The following is a 23443-nucleotide window of genomic DNA, read 5'->3' on the forward strand; positions in this document are numbered from 1 at the left end:
AGACGACCAACATGATTTCAGGGCGTTGGCGACACGGTGGCTTGGTCAAAGAGCATGCTAACCAAGGGCCACTTCACTTCGTCTGCTTTGCGCAAATGTGGCTTGAAAGGGGCCCCCCGATGCAATCGAGCAGAGCCAACTCGCAGCAAAAGTCTCCAGGGCTCCCATGTTGAGCCAAGCAAAAGGCGTAATGATTTGCCGGCAAGTGTAGACGGGTATCAGGAGCCAATGGAATGAGACGGTAAGGGCGAGCATAAGAGCAAAGACCGCCAACGTACCTGCTAAAGCGTCCAACTTGGAGTCGTCAACAACACAAAGAAGCATATGAGGCGGTGAGGCGTCGATGAAAGAAGTTTAGGTGAGGAGTAGCGCTGACATGGCAAATGCCTTTCTTGCTGGGTGGACCTTTGTGCATCTGCGTTTGTATCTCCTGGGTTGCCGGCGTACAGTCATATCACGAGCCAGTCATTTCACGGAATTGCGTAACTTGTAGCACGCGGGTCTTTTACCGCACACGTCTCGTTGAGCATCGCATTGCTGCAGTAACAGGTGTATCTACTGTCGGGAGTGAATTCGAGCCTACAGCACATGAGGATTGTTATGATTGCCATTTCCAATCGGATATAGCTACACAGGATGGAATGTCCATAGTCGGTCACACCCGCGGACATTCCTAGTCAGAGTCGTACAGTGTTGAAGGAAAGGCGCTTCAGAGTACTACTTGGCAGCGGCTACGTGTTGAGGTAACGAGAAGCCGCGTGCTGGTGACGACCATGAAGGCATCCAACAGTCAGCGTTAGCATACTGCATTTGAAGCGTTTCCTGCACCCGTGCTATGCTAGCTGGAGTTAGTGTGACTGCGACTTGTCCACCACTCGCGTGGATACAGGAGCGGTCTGACCATGTGTCGATCATTTGGTTTTCACGGTTGTGGAACGTTGTACAAGGACGTAAATAGTGAGTTTCAGTATCGGAGTTTCCGCAAGATGACGCTAATAAAGCCCGTTGGTGCAGCTAGAGGGGAGCGAACAATTGGTCTAACGGTACATCAGCAGACGCGGGGGTGCGGCAAACATGTCGATAGCCATTGAAGCCTCTGATTTGGACAATGGTAAAGGTCGTAAGATGGACTGAATGGGCGTTGAGCGCAGCTGTGTCACTCGCTCAAATGTCGTTGTAACCGAGGAGGCGCTTATCCAGCCCCATATCCGCGACTGCCCAAGCCCATGCGCGGCCAGCTTCCCCGCACCACAGGGCGGATGGGTCGTCTGATTTCTCCAGCATGCCGTCCTTTGCCATGGACTTGATTTCGTGGCCAGTGGTGTACGTCATGAAATGTTCGAATTGCTTGCCGTCCAAGGCAAGAGCGTTGCCAGTGATTCCGTGACATAGACACGGTTCTTTCGTCAGGAGCCCTCGTTCCCAGATGCAATCTCTGGCCTTTGCAACGACCCTGTCAATCCGGTCATGGAGTCCAGGGAAGTATTTCTGAATGGAGAGCAGCGAGATGACAACGCCGGGCGCGCCGTGGCAGACTTGTACCAGTTTATCGCGACCTGGTGGCAGAGACGATGGAAAGTTGCCACTGTCGTACTGATAGCTCAGCAGGGCGCCTAGCTCGGCCTCCAGCTTGGGCGCCCATGAAGGATCTGTGAGGACTATTTGCGTGATAATGCCAATGGCTCCGTGGACGGCGCCCACATATGCTTTTCCATGCCATTTCCAAGGGCGGGGGCTGTCCATGATGTTCTCGATAATCTCGTCTGCAGTGTCCTCGATCAGCTCGGTAATGTCCTTGTTGTTGGCGAAGGTCTTGCGCACAAGCCGGAGAAGGTACAGATAGCCGGTACGGCCGTAGAGCCACTCGTTCGAGGTGCCGTCTTCGAGCATGACGGCGGCATGGTCGCAGAGCTCCTTGACTGTGTCCGGGTCTTTTGCCGTGATGGCGTACAGGGCCAGCAGCGACATGATGTCGTTTGAGACGCCGCATTTCTTGGTCGAGGGCGGCGGGAATTGCTTCATGTGTGCTTGGGCCTGCTCGATGTAGGCAGCCGACCATGTGTTCAATGGGTAGCCGTCCAGCTTGAGGTCCGGGTACATGTCGTGCAAGGCATAGAAGAGATAGGCGACCGAGATGGGCCCGTAGTATAGGCCTCCTCCGGGGGGGATGTGATGCGGGGGATAGTCGGTGATCAACCGGTCCAGAGACGCTAGTAATTGCTTGTGAGCATCGCGTCGTGCCAGCGGAGCGTCGTTGCGGAAATAGCGGGGTATCGAGGGAGGCGCTGCAGCTGGGGCGGCGTCTTCAGACATGGCGGCCATGGCAGACGAAGAGGATGGAGGTTTTGGGGGGGGGTTCTTTTTTATGGACGCAGCGGAAACGGCTGCAATTTGTGCACGTCGTGATGGTCGAGGTGGTCGTCGAGGTTGAGGTCTTGGCCTTGGTCTTTGCGCGTCATTTGCAGCTGCCCAAGCGTGACGTCAGCGGGGCGCGCGACGACATTCCACCACCCAAGTAATTAACACCAACTTTACTCCACCACGACCAACTTTACATACTCGCCCACCACCAGCTTCACCGCATCGACACGGCCAGCGACCGACCATTGGCTTCCTCTTCATCCTTGCTCTCTTCTCCCAGCCCCTCCACGGCGCGTGGCGTCCTGTCCGCATGATCAGATGCGCAGTCACGTGATGCGGTGATTCACAGCCCCGCTTTCTCGTATTGCGTTTCTACATATTGTACATGTCTATGACCTAGCCACCCCCCCGCCACGTGGAGATATCTAACACAACTACCTCTCTGCATCATGTCCCGGCCACGGCAATGGCTCAGCTGGAAGCTCGACAAACCGGTCCATTGACCCATGACGCCGCCGCTGGCATCGAATCTCTACGCTATCCAACTGCGGAGGCTCATATCGCTCGATTGAATCCGCTCGGTATAGTGCAGCCACCTTCTGCTGGAACTGCGAGGATGATTTACCTGGACGCTATCAGCTCCCTATTCTCCAATGCAGACTGCATAACGTGACGACTTACTCGAAAGTTGACGTGTCATGTCGCTACCAACCAGAGGTGAAGGATACGCAGGTGCTTTGTAAACCTTTTTGGCCTGTCTTTTCCGTATGCACAAGAAGACGGTCATCAAGAGAGCACAGAGTATGACACCTCCCAGTGTTGCGCCGACAATTGCTGCTACCGGTACCGAGTCGCCAGAGTCCGTCCTTGCTGGCGCCGTGCCCGCTGGTGCCGTTGTTTCCGATTCATGCTCCGTCACTGTCTTATATGGAGGCTCTGCAAGGCTGACAGAAAAGTCTATATTCGACGATGCACATCGGGTTGTTGACGATGCCGCCCTGGTGCTTGTGATCATCAGGCTCGGTGGCGCGGCTGTGGTGGTCGGAGTCGTCATACTAGATTGGACACCTGGAATACTTGTCCTACCGTCCGAAGCTCGGCCTGGTGTCAAGTCCTTATCCGATGGACATGTGCTACCCGGCATGCAAGGGTCCATGGCGCAGCAGCCACGAAAGCCATTGCACATATAAAATACCCCTCCCTCAGGACAATCGTCAATGCGTCGCAGGATTGTTGCCGACATGGTTCGATATCAAGTCTATTCGGTGGGTGGAAGTAACGGCACTTGGGAGGAAGAAATACAAAGATGCGGTGGAATGGCAGTGGTTAAGCTGCACAAACATGCTCGCCTCGCCGTGTGTTATTGATCACAGCAGGGAAGCGGTACCACAGCCAGCCGGCTGGCGTGCGCAAACAAAGACGCGCAGAGCAAGGGCGTGCCTTTGCATCCCTCCTGATCGGGCCTGAAACGCGTTGCCCAATGCAGCCATGTGGTCAAAGAAAGGATCCGGCTGCGCCTTGGAAACATGAATCTATGCGTGCGGAATCAGTAGTGGTTCCCACTATAGCATCACATAGTCTTTACCGATGCAACGGGAAAGTAGTCAAGCGGCGGGTAAGCCCAATCTTCCGCCACGTGCTGCGACCAGGAAGCCATCTCGATAAGCTCCTGTAGCGCATTGAAAATTTGTGTGCCGTATTGACAAAGGAAAGTTTTGCTACGGTCTACGGGTCCGGGTGCTGTGAACTACGTCGTGTGTTCCTCATAAGAGCATAAGAGCGTGTTCGAAGCCCAAATAGCTGCCCGCCTCGTCTGCACGTAGACCCAAATCCATTATGATGCGAAATGAACCTCACCCTAATGATTCCCAGATGATTTTTGAAACCATGCAACTGTCTTCTCTATTTCAACATCTAAAACAACAACATGTGCGACTGACAGGGCGACCCAATCCGATACGTCTCACAGAGTCGAACATGCGCCCTTCGGCTGTCTGTGCCAGTCCAAGTGCAGACGTCTTGACAAGAATCACAGCGGTGTTAAATGAAAAACATCTACGTAGTCAGCGTCTGATAATTCTTCCTTGTGTTCCATATCCGCCATTCTCCCGCGTTGACCGGCTCGTATCGCTTCACCTCACCCTTCTCCTTCAGTATCGGATCGATCAGCACCTCTGGGTCCGGATGAATGAAGAAGGGTATCGAGAACCTCTCTGGAAGCACGTCCCCTGATACTTTTGGGCTGACAACGCGATGCATGGTGCTTCGGCAACGATCATTGGTTAGCCGCTGAAGCAGATCGGCAATGTTTATGAGTACAGTGCCTGGAACGGGCACAGCAGCCTTGAAATCGCCTGTGTGGAAAGGGTCGACTTCGAGGCCGCCGACGCTGTCTTGGAACAACAGGGTGCAGAGGCCAAAGTCGGTGTGTGGAATGATGCGTGCATGTCCTGCTTGTTCAATGATCTTTTTCTCAATACATGGGTACCGCAAAAGACGGAGCTGCGGATCCGCTCGCTTGGTAATGTGGTCGAAGAAGTCGTCTCCGAGATCCATGGCCATTGCAAGACACCTCAGTACATTCATGCCAAGGTTGTAGCATTGTCCGTAGAATTCGTCTAACGTCTTGCCAAACCCAGGAAGATCGTCATCTGTGGGACAGCAAGGATTTCTGAAGCGGCGGTGCTCGTAACATTCTTTGTGGTCTATCCCTCCGTTTGCTTCGTCGCCATCGCCAGTATAGCCTTGATTTATCTCTGCATCGCTGAGGCGCCAGGTGTATTTCTTCTCCAAAGGGAGATCGAAGAAGGATTTGGCCTGCTAGATATAAGCGTGAATAGATATATAAGGCTTGGAAGTGACTCACAAGCCTGAATATCCCATCAACTCGCTCTTGTGGTATACCGTGATCTTTTAGATACACCCACCCGACAGTGGAAAAACTATCGTAGATTTGCTTAGCAACAGAGCATTTCTCTGCTTCGCTGCCGTTGATAAACTTGTCGAAGGAGATGACTGCAATGGCTGCTTCTTCAGCCATTGTGATTATGTGCAGTTGATGCAGCTGCTAAGTGGGTTGATGGCTTGTACGCGCGGAGGAATGTAGGCTGTGACGCGGGGCTGCACGTGACCTGATCACGTAAACGTCATTTCCGCGCACGACAGGTAGCCCCAACTGCCAAATGTCCGTATCAGCACCTATTCACATTATCAAGCTAGAGTCAATGATGGCTAACGATCCTTCGGAGTCTCTTTTGCTTGTTCTAACTACCCAATCGTCCGCCTTACTGTACTGCGACACAGCCTATCATACCCGCTTTCAAGACGGACGTATACGAACGCACACAGCCTCGCCAATGTCACAAATTTGTCACGCAGACCATATGAATAACTGATGAGATGAGTGCAAGTTGGTAACAATACCTGCAAATATAAATTTGGTATATTACAGTGATCTAAAGCAAGGTAAAAGTTCATACGCCCTGGAAACGAACAAGAGAGGCTCTTTATGGCTGGATACCGTCAGGTCGGCGCATACAGGTCCACATGCACCAAATGGAACCCGAGCGAGGTGATCCAAATTCCACAGTACAGCTGGGATTGGTAATGGGCGCTCCTGTTCCATCAAGGATGCATCGCAACCGACGACGCAGTGATCAAAGTTGGCAATCTACGAGATGACCTTAAGACACGGTGCTCCGAGGTTTCCTAACCCGAGATTTAGCAGCAGGTCTAGACGTTCATAGGCGATACTCGATTATTCGTGGCATCGCCGACCACGCTGAATTACATAAGAACGTTAGATGGAGATGGTGCGCTGATGGCAACTCGGCTGCCTTGACGCAACAGCTGCTTTGAAGAATTACGCTAGCCGTAGTCAAAACATTCAAAGTGTATTCTAATGGCAGCAGAAGGCAAATTTATGGCATGATATGGAATTATTACCGCATGAATGAGATCCTTGTTAGTGGCGATATCTGGGTAAGCACACCGAGCTAACACGGGACAGCATCATGTCATGTTCCGTTACTAAGGCTCAATTTTCTTTCATCTGCCACGAGACGCCACTTGCTTAGATTAATCCCAATGGATTTTTACAAGGTGGTAAGTTTGCTGTGTACGGCCTCGGTGACTGCGGCAAGACAGCTCATGCCCTCGAGGCAGCTTACCAGATACGAGAGCAACCACCTAAGCCTACCATGCGCGTAATATCAGCCTCTATCCAGCAAATCTCCCAGTAGGCAAACTGAGAGATAGAGTTGCTGCAATATATACTGGGCATCGAAGACACCGAGGCTGACGTCAAGCAGCTTGTCACGGCAGAATTGAGCTATCAAAGCGCTAGGCATCGGCTGACCATCCAGGAAAAAGTGAACGATGTCGACATGCTTTGTAGTGCACTTGATAAGACTATTCATACAGATCAAATGTTTGGCTACCTCATGCACAGTTACCAAAGCTCTATTCTTTTCACCAGTCGAACTACACAGGCTGCAAGTGACTTGGCCCAGAGTAACGTCATTCAATGAGGTGAGCCTAGTGAAGCAAAAGCCAGGAGTTTACTGAGGACACGTCTGTTCTCAAAGATTGTATCAAGTCGAGAACCAAACACTCGTTGGGTTTCTGGACGTACTCGCTTTCTCAACTCTAGTGATTGTCCAGGCAGCAGCCTTCGTGGACTGGAACGATAGCACTATTTCCACGTGTCTCTTTTTCTATGGGGGTAACCAAGAAGAGACCGAAAAGCCTCCTTGCAAGGAGCTCGAAGACAGTGGCATATGTCGAGAGACGCATTCGTTGCAGACACAGGTTGGGTTGCGAAGAAATCAAATTGAGCAACATAATTCAGACGTGTTAGCATGTGGGTGCTGCCGCTCAGGTACAGCCATCACATGTGGACGGACAAGCGACAAAATCTAATCAAGTGTTAGAACCACACGTACCACAGATGGTACTTGTGTCACCTGGTACCTCCTAACATGAAGGAGAAGCGAACAGTGCAGCCAGTGATTTGCCTATGTAAGCTCACGTTAGCATCACAGGCCGATTGTGATCGATAGCATGACCCACTCAACTGCAATATCAGACACGGGAGCTAGCAAAGCATGGCCAGCGCCAAACCCTGTACACTCGAGGTGTACCGCATCTGGAATCATGTAGCTACATAGCGAGCGCCGAGGACGCGGTGTCGGTACCCAGCAGACGGTCTACAGTACATACTTCCCCGCTGACGCACTCTACCTGAGATTGAACCATCTGTCGGGCCGTCGACGCACCCTGTCTAGCGCCGTTTTACTGTTTCGAAACAAGCCAAATTTCCGACACGTGCACACACCTGCGATGGGCGCGCGGCCATGTGGACCTGCGCAGTCCTGTTCATGTATGGGTGAGGAGAAAAGTGGCGGTGGTGGCAGCGTATGTAATACAGGAACCCGTGGGTGAAACATGGGCGATAGGGGGAGACAAGGGATCGGGATATAAAGATGAGACAAAGGCCGTCTTCGTGTCTATTAAGAGTCACTCTATACCTGCTCCTGTCGAATCATCAACGGATTTCAAAATGTTTACGCCTTCGACCATTGTGACTCTGTGCGTGCTGGTGACTGGCATCACAGCTACCCTAGACCCAGCGACTTCGCACTCCAACGCCACATACCCAGCCGCCCCCAACTGTGCGCGTACGTCTCTGGCAAACCCCCTGCTCAATCTGCCATTTCTCTAACATGTGGTTTCCTGCAGCTGCCAAAACCAGCAAAGCCATTCAGGCCGCAGAATGCAGCCATAACACGCGTGTCGCCGACCAGACCTTTGCCGTCTTCACCCAAGATCACCAGTACGACGGCAACCACGGATTTCCCTACGGCACGTGTGAAGCGTATACCTGCGCGCCGGGTACGCAGATGAAGCACAACAAGGATATTAGCACATTTTTCTGGGACAAGGCCGGGGTCAAGGGCGAGGGCAAGGGAGACGGCACGGGGTGTATCAAGAGTCCCAAGGATGGCACATGTGGGTGTGAGAACTCTGATGGCAAGTTCATTTACGGTGGCAGCAGTTGCAAGTAATCGTCATCCCGGGCATACTTCTATGTATATTTTTATCCTTCACTTTTGTCCAAGATGTATACTGAGATCCGAATATACCGGTCAAAGCAGGGCGGAGGGCTGGTTTATTTTCTTTACAACGAAAGAAAAAAGTGGCAGTTCTAGAAAGACGGCCTGCTGCATACTAAGTAGCGGGTGTAGACGGGCAAGTTGTTACGACTACGAAAAGGCCGTCAAATCAGAATCGATACGAGTCTTGGCCTTTGATCGCCGGGCGATTCGATCTAATCACGTGTTCTGCTTAGTGCACAACCAAGTCATCTCCCAGTCAATTTTTCGATAATCGGGCAGATGCAAAACAAGAAAAAGAAGAAGAAAAAGAATACAAAGGGCAAGTCTTGCATGATGCAAAATCAGCATCAGCAAATCACAAAATGGCTGTAGTATATCCTCCTGCAGCACCATCTTTGCACGCCCACACGCCTCTAAACTCCAACCTCTGCCCCCTGATCCACTTTTCTCACAGCCTCAACCTCGTCGGCGGTCGGTCCCTTGGGTACTTCAACGATGACACTTGGATCTTTCAATCGCTCTGCCAGCATGGCCGCACGCTTCTGCGTCTGGTGTCAAATGGACAATCTCTTTTCTCCTGGCGATAGAAGAAGCAAGCCGGGCTAACGTACCTCTCTAGCCTCCCTACTCATGTTCTCGCCTCGGCCAAGAAACTCGGCGTCGACACCTTGTGCGTCGTCTGGGGACGTGATGGAGCCTGTTATATAGGCGCGGCTTTGCTCCCCATGGCCTAGCATATCTCTTCTCTTCATCGCCTGCTCTGGTGACACGGGGGTGCTGGCGTCCAACTCGACCGGTGCCTCGTTGATAGCGGGTGTGGTCGTGTCGATGCGTGGTGTGTGGGTAGGGACTGCAGGCGACATGGAGAGGACAGCAATAGTGAATTTTCGAAGCGGTGCAGCTTGAGAGTTAGTTGACTGTCAGGTTCCAAATTGTGGTGAGCCTCGGCAAGCAGTAATGTGTCCACACACAGCTGTAGGGGGGAGAGAGGCACGTAGCCAACGTGGTGCGATGACGTCTGACCCTCGCGCAAGCGGGACAAGCCTCAGGGGGGGGGGCAGAGGCTTAGTATTATGACACTGTGTCCCCTGCAATTGTGATACAACGGAGGCATTCAATCATGTTAGAGAAACGCGCATGGGCTGAGCTGAGTTGATTGAAGCTGCAAAGGCGGGGCATCAGCTGCGCCTCGCCCAATCCGCTTGCAAATCCTCCTGGTGGACTAACCGTCCCAAGATGTCTAGTATAATCATGATCCGGCCCCCAGGGCTGAAGCAGGCAAGCTAAGCAGACACAGCCACCCATCATCGAGGCGTATAAAAGCGTTGTGCGGCGGTCGCTAGCCGCTAATTGGACGGTTTTGGCATCCTGAAGCCACTGACGTACCCTTCGCCAGCCGTCTTCGCATCAGCCTGGGTAGTGTCAGCTATCCGGGTCCATGCCAAAGTTGCCTCGTAAGCGCTTACACCCATGTAGACATCTTGCCCAAACATGCTCGTGTGACCTGTCGGAGCTGAAGGCTGATGGACTACCGGTCCCGTTTGCGGCAGCCCGTTCTGCTCTGTCTGCATCGGTATGCTGCCAAGGTCCATGGGAAAGAAGTTGTTTGTTGCTTCGATGCCGGGACCTTGGATATACGAGTCCCATGCGTCCTGTCTGCATTAGCACTTGGCACGTTTGGAGCATTCTTGACTGAGCATACCCAGTTGATATTGTCAGTTGGTGGCAGATCCAAGTTTTGAAACAAGTTTGCTCCAAACAGATTGGAAAAAGGACTCGGTGCGTTCTCAGTGCCTGCAGCACCACTAGTGGCCTGGCTGTACTGCGGTGTTAAGCCTGTTGATGGTTGAGATACTGGATCGTTCAAGAGATTCGCCATGCCTGCCGGGTATCGCTGATCGAACATATTTGCGTTAGGCGTCATGCCACCTGTGCTGAGCAAGCCCAAAGTCATGGCTGCCGAGTGCTCTGGTGCAACGTTGGCATCCTCCATCTGTGCCATGGCGGGATATGCCGACGAAGCTGCTTGGAATCCGCTTGGCGCCTGCTTAGCCCCGCGATGTTTTTTGAGTTGCTCCAACATGACGCCGAGAGTCGTGTGGGCTTTGTATGCCTCCATGGAGTGGTCGCGAAGACCCTCCCAAATGCCCACTGCTATCTCAATCGCTTCCAGCATCTCGTCAACGCGATCCGAGCTCCAAGCCGGCGTTTCTGCCGGGGGTGGAGAGCGAGTTAAAGATTCAACGGTAGTGTGATAGAGATCCGAGGACACAATCATTGCAGCAAGAAGGAAGTCGACGGTTGTCAGTGACGAAATGAACCACTTGACGTTCCTCAAGCGGCCGCCGGCTTGGCACTCCCTGTGCAAAGTCGCTTGGTGCTTGAGAAGCATCAGCGACGCCTCAATGACGGCCTTTCTCGAATAAGCAAAGCGCGACTGTACTCTGGCATAGGCCAGGTACTTGCGGTGCAACACGCAGATGATCTTCAGAAAGAGCAGGTCCAGGGTAAATCGTTGCATGATCAAGGTTGATGGGTCCCGTGCCGATTCATCCATTCCTCGCATCTTCAGATGAGGAGAAATGTTGTCGTGCAGTTCTCGAGCCTCCATGTCCAGCTTCATCACCTCGTCGTACGATGAGCAGGTCAGAGTGTCTGTGCACTCGACAGCCTCTCCCAGCTTGTAGATGAGACGGGTTCGGTTGATCAAGAAAAGAGTGGGAGTCGCCTCGGTCTCGGGTCTCGATGGCGGCAGAAGCTTCATATCCTCGTGGAGTTCGTCATCGTAGAGATTGCGGGGAATCTCCGTGTTGGTGTCGCGCGGGCGGACAATGGGCGGGAGGCCTGCCTGGGCCGAAAACAATAGATCTAGTGAGCGCACGACGGCCCATACTCGTCTTCGCATTTCTGCCTGAAAGACGGGTATGCCGGGATATGGGCCGGGGTCCCGATGGAAACCCATTCGCATGGCCAAGCGTACAATGATGCCGGTACTGATGAATATGCCGACTTCGGCGTCTCTGCTACGCGCGTACTCGGCGTGCACGTGTAAGATGAGCGTCTCTATCATGCCGGTGATGGGCGAGGTGATGTCTGCCAGCGTCAGACACTGCGCAGTGAGGTCGCCGTACTCTCTCGACATGTCCCAAGACTTGTTGTGATACTCTGGGGGCTCGTCGCCAGCCCGAGTATAGGACTGCAGTGCAATGCACATCATGGCGAATACCAGGCCAAGCCAGATGACGGGCGTCTCTTCTGGTTGCAGCCAATGGCGATCGTATTCCTTCTGGAAGGACGGCCCGTGTATGATGTGGATGCCGGGGTCATAGGTGTTGAAGAAGCGCGAGACGAGCAGGTCGGCTGTTGGTTTGGGGGGGAAGCGCGACAGGATTTCAGCTTTGGAGCTTGGCTTGTGGGCGCCCATGAGGATCGAGGTGCCGGGGGGGCGGTCGCCGACCTGTGCTTCCTTGTAGCGGCGCAGCTGATCGTCGTACTGCTTTTTGTGTTCTGCAAAGTAATTCTTGACTTCGGAGAGCTCGCCCAGGATGGCGTACCAGTGGGCCTCGGAAGCAAAGATGGTGTGGTTGTTGTGGACCTTCATGACGCCAATCGACTTTGTGACGTTCTCCATGTCGCTTTCGTCGGCGACGTCTTCCTCGGGGATCGAGTCCGGGGCGCCGGTGCTCATGGCCGTGGTCAGGTGGGCCATGTTGAAGTGGGCATCCGAGGGACCGGTGGCCAGGCTGCTTGCAATGGCCGCCTGGGCAGCAGCAGGGCCGGCGCTTTGGGCGCCATTGGTCATCAACGACAGAACGAGTCCTTCGAGGCGGTCAATGCGGTTTTGCATGTCATCTGGGGTGGATGCAGAGCCGGCGCTCGAGGAGCTCTTCTTGCGGTTGCCTGGAGTAGCATACGTACATGATGCCGTGTCTCCGCGCTTGGTGCAGTTGTCGCAGGGGTGGCCGCGGTTGCACTTTAGCCTGCGAGCATCAGCGGTGTGCTTTGGGCGAGGGGCATGGGAGAGAGGGAGTGAGGGAGAGTGGGTGGGCATGCCTACTTTCGATGTCTACAGGCTCCGCACGACAGAGGCACGCGATTCCGTTTGCGCACCACTCGGAACTGGGGGTCGGGCGGCGAGTGGCCTGCGCTGGAGGAGTTTGTCGAGGGCGGGGTGGGCGGCATTGTGGGCGGTGGAGTTGGTGGAGTGGATAGTGATGGTGGTGGTGGTGGTGGTGGTGATGGTCGAAGCAGTGACGGTAGTGGCGGACCACGAGGCGGCGGCGGAGTTAAGGGCGCGCTTAACGCCGGATGGGCGGGAGAGATGTTGAAATCTCACGCGCTCGCGGGTTGCCTAAACGGCGGGCGTGGGCGAGTCGAAGCGGACTGTCAAGAATCGCCTCGAGAGCAGCCCACGTCGACGGTGATGCGCTCGTGCTCGTCTTCTTCAATCTTTCCGGGCTGGCCCTATCTCGACGCGCCAGGGCATGTGACGCTGCCGCCCGCGATCCAAATGGCGGCGATGTCCTGCTATCGCCCTCCTCCGTGACCAAGGCCTGCGCGTCCCTCGCCGCGCACTCTTTCGTTTTGATTCGTCTGTTGCTTGCTTTTTGCTCTCTCCAGGCTGTTCGTCTCTTTTTTCTTCTCTTTTTTCTCCGCGCACAAGTCGACCCGTCAGTTTCGAGAGGGTATGCTCACAGATGGCCAGTCGGCGCAGGCTCGCAGGAGCTCCAGCTACCGCAAGCTGGCAATGCGTCCCAGGCCGACACTGGCATGCCCTGTGTGGTATCAGCAGCTGTATATGCCCAGGCGTTATAGCGGCAAGGCGTTGCGCTGCGCTGCACGGCTTGGTACATACCTTTTCCCAGCTGCTCAAGCTCGCTGCACGCAGGCCCAACCGCTCTCACGACAGCGCGCCGTCGCCTTTGCACGCGCTCGGGCAACACGAGTGCAACTATGCGCCGCGTTTGGGCGACTCGAATCACGCACGGTTGGCAGGGCGATGAGGGGGGAGGGGGGGTGGTGGTAGTGGGTGGGTGATGGCCCTGGGGAGAATTGGGCGGCGGCCTTTGACTCGGCCGACAACGACGCTCATCCATCCATGGCCCGCCAAGCCGTCGCCGTCGCCACACGCTTCTACCTGTCCATCTATCCATCCATCCATGCAATGCGGCAGCCTTCCCACCTGCCCCCCTCGTCCGGCTCCCACCACCAGACATACACGTACACGTTACTCGCCATTTGAATCATTGCGCGGCGTCCAGGCCGCCATTTGCTGCGCCCGCGCATCCCACCTATGCACCTGTCCGCTTCCCACATTGTACTGGTAGTAATTCTCCGTCCCGCCCCTGACCATGGCTTTCCTAAAGGTAATGTTGATTCTCCCCTTGCCCGCCTCGGGTCCGGCCCGCTTCGGTATGCTGTGCAGCCAGTTCGCCTGCGTCGGGCCGCGCATGAGAACCATGTCCCCCGACCCCAGCGCCAGCTTCACCCCCTTTGGCTCCTCGGCCGCGTCGCCGTCTTTCGCGGCTCTCGGCTTGTGCTTCATCAGAAAGTCGCGCTTTGCACCCAAGCTATAAGATGCAATGGCCGGCGTGGGGCCCAAAAAGCGCTCGTCGTCGGAATGGAACGAGATGCTGTCTCTGCCGTCGGCGTAGTAGTTGACCAGGCACATGTTGAACGTTTCCCCAGTGGTTCCCTCCGTCACCAGTCTCAGCTCTTCGAGGCACTGCGGAATGGGACGAGGTGCGCACGTGTAGCGCCTCGTCTCGGCCGGCCTGCCCGTCTTCGCGTCGACCAGCTTTCCATCAGACGCAAACCGACAGGTATCGTCGACGCCGAACACGCTGGTGAAGCGCGGCGTGCTGATGGCTGTCTGCACTCCTCCGCGCCTGATGCTATACACGACGCGGTAGAAAGGAAGCTCTTGGCGCAGAAACTCAAACATGGCAGCTGCCGTTGCACGCGGAATGTAGGGTTGGTAGTAAACGACATCCAGATGCAGCTGATCGTCCATGGGTTTCCCTTCCTCGGCCGGCGCAAACCCCAGCTGCTCTGAAAACCGCCGCGGTAGATGTGGAATGGCAAAGGGATAGGTCGAATGGGTGCTCTTGTCGCCGTTGGCCTCATACTTGGCCTTCTTGGGCTCGGGCCGCTTGAAGAAGGATTCGATTGCACCTCGCTTCATGGCCGTGTGCACTGCGCGTGGAATCAGCGGCGTGCGGTGAGTTTGGGATGCGTTTCGAAAGGTGATTGTGATGGCGCGATTGCACCCAAAAGACCGACGATGCGCTCGTCGTTGGTTGACGCGACCATTTGGGGCCATGGCAAAGTCCATGACGTAGTAGGCTTGGCACGAGCGCTAAGCCTGACCTGGATAGCGACGCATGGCCTTCCACGAGCTGTGATTGGTCAATCATCACTGCCGTCCTCCGCTATGTAACCAGTGAGCTCCAGCCAAGATGGAACGCCTGTCTAGCGCCAAAGGTAGTGGCAGATGAGATTGGCTGATAGTATACGCTAGTACCCGACAGGATAGCTTCTTCAAAATACAGCGAGTAGAAAGCTTTTAAAAAAGCCTCGTGTGTAACTAATCTCCTCACAAGGTGTAGCTTCTGTAATCTATACGCTGGCCAATAGCGTGGTGTCCCACCTTGGCTGGAGCTCACCCTACTACTCGTGCACACACGATGCGCTGATGTATTTCTCTATCTGAAATTTGCCCCCTGCTTCATACGTCAATGGTAAAGAAGTCGAGATAGCTCTCTGCTCTTCCGACGTGTAGGATATGCTTCCCGCGATTCGGGTTCGGCTCCCGCTGCAGGTGTGCGAGTGCCGGAACGCCAATGCTTGCTCCACTGATCTTTACCATCAACAACTCGCCGGCCTCAAACACGATGCCGGTCGGCCAGAGCTGGTTCTCCAGCCTGACAATCTCACCAGGCGCAACTTTCAACACCTCTTGATGCGAAAGCGTCTTCCATGTCTTGCCCGACTTACTAGCAGAGACGTGCCGCTGTGAGGCCCGCAACGCTCCGTCCGGGCCCCAGTATCGGAAGAGTCGGTTCTGTGTAAGCTTGTGCTCTTCCTCGGCCGACAGACTCTCGGGCGTCGGTATGTTCTTGTTGGAGAGAATGGCTCCGCCCGCATCCGCCTTGAATATGTGCGTGTATACGTCCAGATCATCGTGGTCGGGCGACGAGACATCAATCGCCAAAGTACTCGGTCCAACCAATGCCATCCTGGACGGGACGCGATACGTAAAAGTGATTGTGTCGTCGGTCGACGCGTCATAGTCGAGTGTTGCCATGGATGCCGCCAGCTTGTGATCCGACAGTGTCTTGTCGGGTGTCAAGTACAAGCGTCTTGAAACGCAAGAGTCTAGGTGCCACGGAAGATCACTGAAGGCCTTGTCCACGATCGGGGCCTTGTTGAACTGGAGCAGCGCTAGACGCACTGGCGGCGTCTGGTGCCAGTCATTCTCGACATGTTTGAGATAGCAATCAAAAAACTTTTCAAGGTCTTTGGTTCGTTGCTGCGAGTACAAGTCATACCATTCCTGTGTCGAGTGCAGCACAAGCCTGAACACATCAACATTAGCATGCCTGTTCTCCCGTCGTTTCTCTTGTCGTCTTCATCCTAGTCAACATACCATTTCTCGCCATGGCTGATTTCTTCAAACGCCCGCAAAGAACCAACCGTGTGCAGGTCGGACGAATAGCTGGCTCCGATATAGACAGGAACTTTGATTTTGGAGAAATCTGCGCGCTTGTCCTCCATGTAGTCATTGGTAGTGGTGAACTCCTGCACCATGGCACCCACGTCCTCTTGCTGCTGCCGACCTACCATCATGTCAGTCGAATGGGGCGCGACAACGTGTCGGCGACACAGTCCATACCTGGTAAAAGACTTGCAATCCACTTTGCGAATACCACCCGGGGGATCCCTCCGCGATAAACGTCTTCCCGCGACATGTCCGAGCATCCCTCTAGGGGCGCAATGGCGGCAAGGTGAGGCGGCTGTTCGGCCGCGATAAAGTATTGCGAGATGGCAAGCCACGAATTGCCCGCCAGGGCAATCTTCCCGTTGCTCCAGGGTAGCTTCGCAAGCTCCTCAATGGCGTCGTAGCCGTCTCGGCCTTCGCTCGTACCCCACCAGCGTATATCTCCTTCAGAGTCGCCAACGCCTCTTGCATCCACGTTGACTATGGCATATCCCTTGGGCACCCATTCCGCCGGGTCGAGCCTGTTCGCCTAGTTAGCCGAGAGCCAGAGTCATGGTGTCTTCTTCTTTGTGCTTATTGCGGCCAACCAACCCTTCAAAGTCCTCATAGCCAGACAAGGAATCGGCAGGTATCCCAGCCCTCAGAGGCATGGCACTGATGTTCAGGACGCCCGCGCCAGTCTTGCCATACGGGGACCACATGACAATGGCAGGCACTGTTTCGTCCACCTGGGGTCGAAAGATGTCTGCCCGTATCTTGGTGCCATCGCGCAGCGTGAAAACCTGATCTTGGTCGAATATCATAGGGCAAGGCAGAGCTCGGCATTCTGGACTCTTCTGGTGTCCAGCCGGCAGCTGAACGGTTTTCGGCATTGCAGGCGGCGCCTGTGGCCTGTTGCTGTCGCACATCTTGACCACCACAGATCCGACTTTGTAAGGTGCCATGTTGCTGACTTTGTTTGCGCCGCCACGGTCAAGATGTGCGGGCTGTAACCAAGATGCGGAAAAATGAATCGGTCTTGAGTATAGTAACGCAGGATGCAGAGAGAAATATCCCTTCAGATGGTTGGACGCGGCTGGTCAACGTGATCGATGTACATGTATATTTATGGCTGCGTGCTGTCACTAGCATGCAAACGAGTGCTTGCTTTGACCGTGTCGAGATACCGTGTCGAGATGCCGAAGGAGACTAAATCGCGGCGGGGAAGCGCACCTTGTTAGCTGGCTGTGGCGGGGATAACCGGGATTCTACAGAGAGACTCGGTTGTTCTAGTCATGACCGAATCCGAGTGGCTAGCCATTTGACCGTTACTTGCATCATATTGCGTGTGCCATCCCTGCAAACCCAGCTAGGAATTAGACATAGCTGAATATCACAACCGGTCAGCAGACACGGCGCTATCTTGTTGCTTACTCTAATTTCACTGTTCCTCTACTTTCTTCTATGCGTTTACTGTTATCGTTTCTTTAATTTATATAAATTATTTGAAGGTAGTAGGTTAATATATTCTCTTCTTAATTCTTATAGCCTATAACCTATAAGTTCAGCTTATAAAGTGGAAATATAGATAATACTCAATGTTATGAAAGAAATAATACAGAGTGAATTTATTAAGATAATAATGATGAAGTATCACCCGATACAATTTTAAAAATAAACACTAGACTATTACTTAGAAGAGATAATAAATATAAAAGACTAAGTAGGTTTGAGATAAATAAAGCATTTATATGTGAAAGGGAGATAAAGTGAAAGAATATTGGAAATGTAGAGTAGATCAGTAGAGCGCTATAACAAAAGTAGATAGGAAGAGTAGTAGATACCCCTGTCTAATCACATGACCAACTATAGTCAGCTTAGCAATTTCACCGGATTACGAAATTGCCGCGATTGATTCCCGGACGCACTTGGACGTAAATTATCTCAACATAAGACACACTGGACTCTAACGCATATATCCTATATATAGCAGGCCTCTCTCTTGACATCTCTTGTTTGATATCTCGTCACTCAATCACTGTGTTTGTAGATCTTTTGCACTGCTATTACACCATTAAAGTACTCAAAGTAAGTTTGTTATCTGTTGCTTATCTTGTCTGAGCATTGCTGTATAGAAATGCAGAAGACAGAGCTTGAACTGTTGCTTATTCCTGTAGAAAGTCCAGGATGTCGTCTGCCATCGACAAAGCACTCTTTGTGACTGAAGATGCAAAATTCATAGTCGAAGACAAGATCGCTCATGAAGATGCCGCGCCAAATGAGCTTTTGATCGAGGTTCACTACTCAGGAGTAAACCCAGCAGATATTCGGCACTCGACCCATCTCGGTATCTGCTCAACTGTACTTGGTAACGATTTTTCTGGTCGCGTCACCAAGGCCCCACCTTCGTCGGAGTTCCAACAAGGCGATATAGTCGCAGGCTATACACCCTCTGGCGTGGGACGACCGAAGAAATACGGCACTCACCAGGGCCATCTGGCAGTCCCGGAAGACATGGTTTTCAAAGTCCCTTCGAATCTCCCAGAACCACACGCAGCGGCACTCACGGTAGTAGCAATGACTGCTGCTGATGTAATACACAACTTGTTCAAGTTCCCCTTGCCGACAAATCCCACAGACATATCCAGCCCAATACTGATATGGGGCGCGTCTTCGGCAGTTGGCCTCTCAGCTGTACAGCTGGCGCGAGCCGCCGGCTGCAAGAATATCTTCGTAACAGCTTCTCCAACACGACATGAGCTTCTCAGAACTCTTGGCGCAACCGAAACTTTTGATTACTCCTCTCCGACTGTGACAAACGACATCGCATCCGCCGTGTCAGCGCTAGGCAGAGGCTCCATCACCCATGCCCTCGATGCCGCTGGCACAATGAGCAACCCATCCTCATCAGACCTGCTGATTCAGTGCGTCAGCCCATCTGCAATGCTTGTATCTGTAGTATTGCGTCAGGACAAGAGGTTCCGGTTACCCATGGCGACGTCCAACACTGAGTTTATCATACGTCCACCGGGTACACCTGCGCCTATTACTATTCCTGCGAGAGCTGCGGAGCATTGGAACGCGTGGAAAGCACTTCATTGGATTGTTGAAAATTATGGTAAAGAGTTCTCTCTTCCATCAGTCAATGTTCTTCAAGTAACAGCGGAAGAGGCGTTAGAGGTATTGTTTGCAGTAGTAGATGGAAAGAGAGGCTTTGGCAAGACTGTTCTGCAACATCCCTTCAAGTAACTTTCCCTTTCAACCTATTAGGTGTTAGATTCTATAAGGATTCAGACAACTAGATGTAAGATGAAACACGAAATCCTTTCCAAAAATCATGATTAAGTACGCATAGTATAGACTATTCATATGATTCAATATATATAGTAGTTCACTACTCGTAGAGTTCTAGCGTTTAAGTAAATGTATTATATAAGAACTCTATATAGTAAGGTGAAAATGAGGATAAAGGAAGAAAAGATGAAAGAGAATATAAGGAGGAAACTAAAAAGAGGAGCATTGCAGTTAAAGATACTACAAGAGCACTTAACTTTGCGATTTATCCACTCTAAGGAAATCTTCCTCAATAGACATACGTATAAAGACCAGTAAAGTAGAAGGAAGACTTATTATTTATTTACATAATAATAGAATATAGCTAATAGAGCTATTATTTCGCGTGTAGGCACTAAAATATAAAAAGATATACTGAACTACTAGGTGTTATAGCATAAGTATTAGTATATGATATAATATTATAGCAAAATAAGTGATTTTATATAGTGAGAAATAAGTTTATTAATAATAGGCTATGACATAAGAATCAAAATAACATTAGCTAAAGTAAGACCCTAAAACATATAACTAATATACTATAATATATTAGAGATACACTAGTTACTAGTATATATTATATTATGAAATATATAAGTAGTTATAGCTAATAATATTTTAAACAGAAATTTCTTATTAATTACTTAATAAGAGTGATATATAGAGGTTTATACTAGTTTCTAGATCTACTAAATAGAGAGGTGATAGTCTAAAAATAGGATAAGAAAGATACTAATTTTTGTGCTAATATATCTGACCTAGTAAAGTAGGTAATTATTAGTAGAGGGGTTATTTATAAAGCTTAGTTATACTAGTTTAGCGTTATAGACTTGTATTTCACTCAATATTTAGCTAGATATAGATATATATATACAGATATAAAGAAGAAATAACGTGGTTCACAAGTGAGTCGCTAACCCAAGCGAGTCGCTAACGCCCCACCAGCCCATCAACTTCATCACTATAACGCGTGATTTCTCAACAACGCAACCGTCTATTGATATATTCTAAATCTAATCTTTAACTTGCTCTTTTTAACGTCTAGTCGCAACGTGTTTAGTGTATAAACCGTGCTGCTACTATCTACAACGTCCCACAAAGAACTGTATCTAATCGACGCGCTAGAAAGCGCCCTTAACGCGACTGCGAGCCGAAATTAAAGCGTCTAGATAAGCTAGAAGAGGAGGCTATAGTTAAGCGTATTCTTGAAGAGTCTGCGCGAGGATTTGCGCCTACAAAGCTTAACGTTCAAGTGATAGCTAATAAACTATTGGAGGAGCGTGGTGGCAACCCTGTTAGCAAGAACTAGGTTGACAACTTCGTTAAGCGGACTCCTGAGCTCCGTACGCGCTGGAGCCGTCCCTATAATCACCAGCGAGCCGCCTGCGAGGATCCAGTGGCTATCCAGCGCTGGTTCGACTTAGTCCAGGCGACAAGGCAGAAGTGGGGTATTGTGGACGACAATATCTACAACTTTGACGAGACTAGCTTTATAATAGGCAAGATTTTATCACAGTTAGTTATCACAGGCTTAGAGGGATATAGGAAAAAGAAACAGGTACAGCCAGGCAACCGTGAGTGGGTTGCTATGATCCAAGGCGTGGGCGCGTTAGGTCGCCGAATACCACCCTTCGTTGTCTTTGCGAGCAAGGTGCTTATCAACGTCTAGTTTAAGGATTTCCCTGCTAACTAGGTTCTTGAAGTCAGTCCTAATAGCTAGACGAATAATTAGCTTAGTCTTGCCTAGTTAGAGCACTTTAATACCTATACAAAGAGCTCTACTATAGGTAGGTATTAACTGCTCATTATCGACGGCCATGAGAGCCACTGCTCTATCGATTTTCAAGATCTTTGCAAGGAGAAGAATATTATTCTTCTCTGCATGCCTCCACACTCGTCTCACCTGTTGCAGCCCCTTAACATCGCCTGCTTCTCGCCATTAAAGCGCAAGTATGGCGACGCTGTTTCAGGCTTGGCACGCAACCGCACCCACTATATTAGCAAGGAAACCTTCCTACTAGCCTTTAAGGCTGCTTTTAAGCAGTCTATCACGAAGGAGAATATCCAAGCTAGCTTTAGAGGTGCTGGTCTAGTCCCACACGACCCACAGGCTGTGCTATCTAAGCTTGATGTAGTGGTGCAGACACCTCGTCAATCACCACGACGGGTAGCTGCCTGGCAGGCGCAGACACCACGCAACGCGCGCGAAGTTGAGTCTCAAATTAGTCTCATTCAAGAGAGCGTGAGAAAACGCCGTGGGTCTTCTGCCAATTTACTTACTAAGTAGATCGCGTAGCTAAGTAAGGGGACCTAGCAAATGGCACATAAAATGACGCTTATGATGGAGGAAATGGGTACGCTTTGAGCGGCTCTTGACGAGTTAAATGAGCGTAAAAGCCGCAAGCGGCGATACGTACGGACAGAAGAGACTCTTACTATGGGCGAAGTACAAGAAGTATTAGCTGAACAGGCGGGTAGCAGTCGTGGTGATGGTGAGAGTGCGTCGAAGAGGGTGCGAGGAGAGCGGCGGTGCGGGCGTTGCAAGCAGACTGGACACAACGCTCGTACATACGTAGTTGAGATAGATAGTGTAAGGAATAGTAGCAATTCTAATAATTAATTTAGTTTCTCGCAATAGTTTATTGACTGTGATAAAAAACTGTGATAACGTGTTGATGTAGATGTAGTAGTGGGGCGTTAGCAACTCGCTTGGGTTAGCAACTCACTTGTGAACCACGTTAATACTGAAATAAAAGCTAAAAATATTTTATTAATAAAGCTTAAAAAAATAAAACATAGAAAGAAAACTAGCTCAGCTATAAATGATAAAACTTTGAAATTATGTTAGTTAGCTGCTAGTAAAAACACTCTGAAAAGTTATATACAAAGAAGAAACTTCAAACAAAAAAAGTTGATATAGAATCATGAATTTTATATAAAAACTCTAAAGTTACATAGCTAAAATGACTTATATAAATATGTATGTAGACAAAACTTGAGATATTCAAACTATAGTTTATTGAAAGTAAATTATTTATAGTTATAATAGTAAATAGAAAGCTTACTTATTAAAACTTAGTAACTGTATAACAAAAGGTAATTATTTATCTTTAAAATAACAAGACTGTATATTATAATTAAAAGTTCATAAATAGCCTACTACGTAATAAAAAGCTTATAAATGGGCTATAGTATTTTAGGAATAATGAGGAAGTAGTAGTCAGATAAAGCTATTAAATAACTAAGTTATTAAATATTACAAGTAAAAAATAGCATAGTATTAATAAAGAGCTAAAATAATCAAAGAAATAGTTACTGAAAAGTAAAAATATAGTAAGTGGATAATGTATAAATACTAAGTTACTACTTAAGAACTTTTTATCTACACCTTACAAACAGACTTTAAAAATAGTGATATTATATACTATAGAAGCAACTAACGTATTCCATCACCGAGCGGGCCACATCACCGAGTGTGCCACTTTTTCTTGGCATCACGAACTTCACGTACGAAAGATAATGCCCCAACAACAGAACGCGATATTAACTTAGCAAGAAGGTAGGCTTACTCTAGCTGTTCAGGCCTATCGTACAGGCCAGTTTAAGAGCATTCAACGCGCTACAGCAGCCTACAACGTCCATCATCAGCAGATATCTTGGCGGCTTTAAGGAATCACCTTTTGACCTACAACACAGCTAAATTGCTAGAAGCTAACTAAGTCTAAAGAGCAAACTATCGTACGATATATTCTTAACCTAGACTCGCGAGGATTTGCCCCCCGTCTATATGAAGTAGCAGATATGGCGGAGAAACTACTACGCGAACGAGATGGCGAGCCTTTAGGCAAATGCTAGGCAGAGCGGTTCGTTACTCGTACAGACGAGCTTAGAATAGCCTTTAGCAAGCAAAGGATCGTTAGAGAACTCAACAAGA

The 23443-nt window shown here is 50.7% G+C and overlaps 9 protein-coding genes across 9 annotated transcripts; 2 read left to right on the forward strand and 7 right to left on the reverse strand.

The window, feature by feature from the left end:
* Window positions 1–1164: 1164 nt before the first annotated feature.
* Window positions 1165–2313, reverse strand: SETTUDRAFT_106262 (uncharacterized protein; the record flags this gene model as incomplete). The annotated part of the gene is made up of 1 exon (XM_008025203.1): window positions 1165–2313. The coding sequence occupies one exon, from the start codon at window positions 2311–2313 to the stop codon at window positions 1165–1167; it is 1149 nt and encodes a 382-aa protein (XP_008023394.1).
* A 50-nt stretch (window positions 2314–2363) lies between these two features.
* SETTUDRAFT_26754 (uncharacterized protein) lies at window positions 2364–3415 on the reverse strand (the record flags this gene model as incomplete). The annotated part of the gene is made up of 3 exons (XM_008025083.1): window positions 2364–2465; window positions 2898–2986; window positions 3043–3415. 3 exons carry the CDS (start codon window positions 3413–3415, stop codon window positions 2364–2366), a joined length of 564 nt encoding a protein of 187 aa, XP_008023274.1.
* Window positions 3416–4290: 875 nt separating this feature from the next.
* Window positions 4291–5401, reverse strand: SETTUDRAFT_148084 (uncharacterized protein; the record flags this gene model as incomplete). Its single annotated transcript, XM_008025204.1, has 2 exons — window positions 4291–5178; window positions 5228–5401. 2 exons carry the CDS (start codon window positions 5399–5401, stop codon window positions 4417–4419), a joined length of 936 nt encoding a protein of 311 aa, XP_008023395.1. The 3' UTR covers window positions 4291–4416.
* Window positions 5402–7921: 2520 nt separating this feature from the next.
* Window positions 7922–8426, forward strand: SETTUDRAFT_38032 (uncharacterized protein; the record flags this gene model as incomplete). The annotated part of the gene is made up of 2 exons (XM_008025124.1): window positions 7922–8039; window positions 8101–8426. 2 exons carry the CDS (start codon window positions 7922–7924, stop codon window positions 8424–8426), a joined length of 444 nt encoding a protein of 147 aa, XP_008023315.1.
* Window positions 8427–8890: 464 nt separating this feature from the next.
* SETTUDRAFT_26757 (uncharacterized protein) lies at window positions 8891–9340 on the reverse strand (the record flags this gene model as incomplete). Its single annotated transcript, XM_008025084.1, has 2 exons — window positions 8891–9019; window positions 9089–9340. The coding sequence occupies 2 exons, from the start codon at window positions 9338–9340 to the stop codon at window positions 8891–8893; spliced, it is 381 nt and encodes a 126-aa protein (XP_008023275.1).
* Window positions 9341–9823: 483 nt separating this feature from the next.
* SETTUDRAFT_159896 (uncharacterized protein) lies at window positions 9824–12659 on the reverse strand (the record flags this gene model as incomplete). Its single annotated transcript, XM_008025205.1, has 4 exons — window positions 9824–9889; window positions 9944–10129; window positions 10180–12457; window positions 12535–12659. 4 exons carry the CDS (start codon window positions 12657–12659, stop codon window positions 9824–9826), a joined length of 2655 nt encoding a protein of 884 aa, XP_008023396.1.
* Window positions 12660–13620: 961 nt separating this feature from the next.
* On the reverse strand, window positions 13621–14430 carry SETTUDRAFT_167974 (uncharacterized protein). The gene has a single exon (XM_008025206.1). It carries the CDS (start codon window positions 14419–14421, stop codon window positions 13705–13707), a length of 717 nt encoding a protein of 238 aa, XP_008023397.1. The 5' UTR covers window positions 14422–14430; the 3' UTR covers window positions 13621–13704.
* Window positions 14431–15190: 760 nt separating this feature from the next.
* SETTUDRAFT_167975 (uncharacterized protein) lies at window positions 15191–17181 on the reverse strand. Its single transcript, XM_008025207.1, has 4 exons — window positions 16789–17181; window positions 16372–16718; window positions 16126–16315; window positions 15191–16054 (listed from the first exon to the last, which is right to left on the reverse strand). Exons 1-4 carry the CDS (start codon window positions 17139–17141, stop codon window positions 15205–15207), a joined length of 1740 nt encoding a protein of 579 aa, XP_008023398.1. The 5' UTR covers window positions 17142–17181; the 3' UTR covers window positions 15191–15204.
* Window positions 17182–18363: 1182 nt separating this feature from the next.
* SETTUDRAFT_38036 (uncharacterized protein) lies at window positions 18364–19425 on the forward strand (the record flags this gene model as incomplete). The annotated part of the gene is made up of 1 exon (XM_008025125.1): window positions 18364–19425. One exon carries the CDS (start codon window positions 18364–18366, stop codon window positions 19423–19425), a length of 1062 nt encoding a protein of 353 aa, XP_008023316.1.
* Between the last annotated feature and the right edge of the window lie 4018 nt (window positions 19426–23443).

The sequence above is a fragment of the Exserohilum turcica genome (genome assembly GCF_000359705.1).
Source record: "Exserohilum turcica Et28A unplaced genomic scaffold SETTUscaffold_14, whole genome shotgun sequence".
Taxonomy (NCBI): domain Eukaryota; kingdom Fungi; phylum Ascomycota; class Dothideomycetes; order Pleosporales; family Pleosporaceae; genus Exserohilum; species Exserohilum turcicum.

Bases quoted from the DNA above. Each gene is read 5' to 3' on its own strand.
- SETTUDRAFT_167974 (XM_008025206.1), bottom strand. From the start codon at position 14,421: ATGTTTGAGTTTCTGCGCCAAGAGCTTCCTTTCTACCGCGTCGTGTAT.
- SETTUDRAFT_167975 (XM_008025207.1), bottom strand. From the start codon at position 17,141: ATGGCACCTTACAAAGTCGGATCTGTGGTGGTCAAGATGTGCGACAGC. The intron at 16,719-16,788 runs GTTGGTTGGCCG...CTAGGCGAACAG, and splicing joins GGCTATGAGGACTTTGAAGG to GCTCGACCCGGCGGAATGGG. The intron at 16,316-16,371 runs GTATGGACTGTG...ACATGATGGTAG, and splicing joins GATTGCAAGTCTTTTACCAG to GTCGGCAGCAGCAAGAGGAC.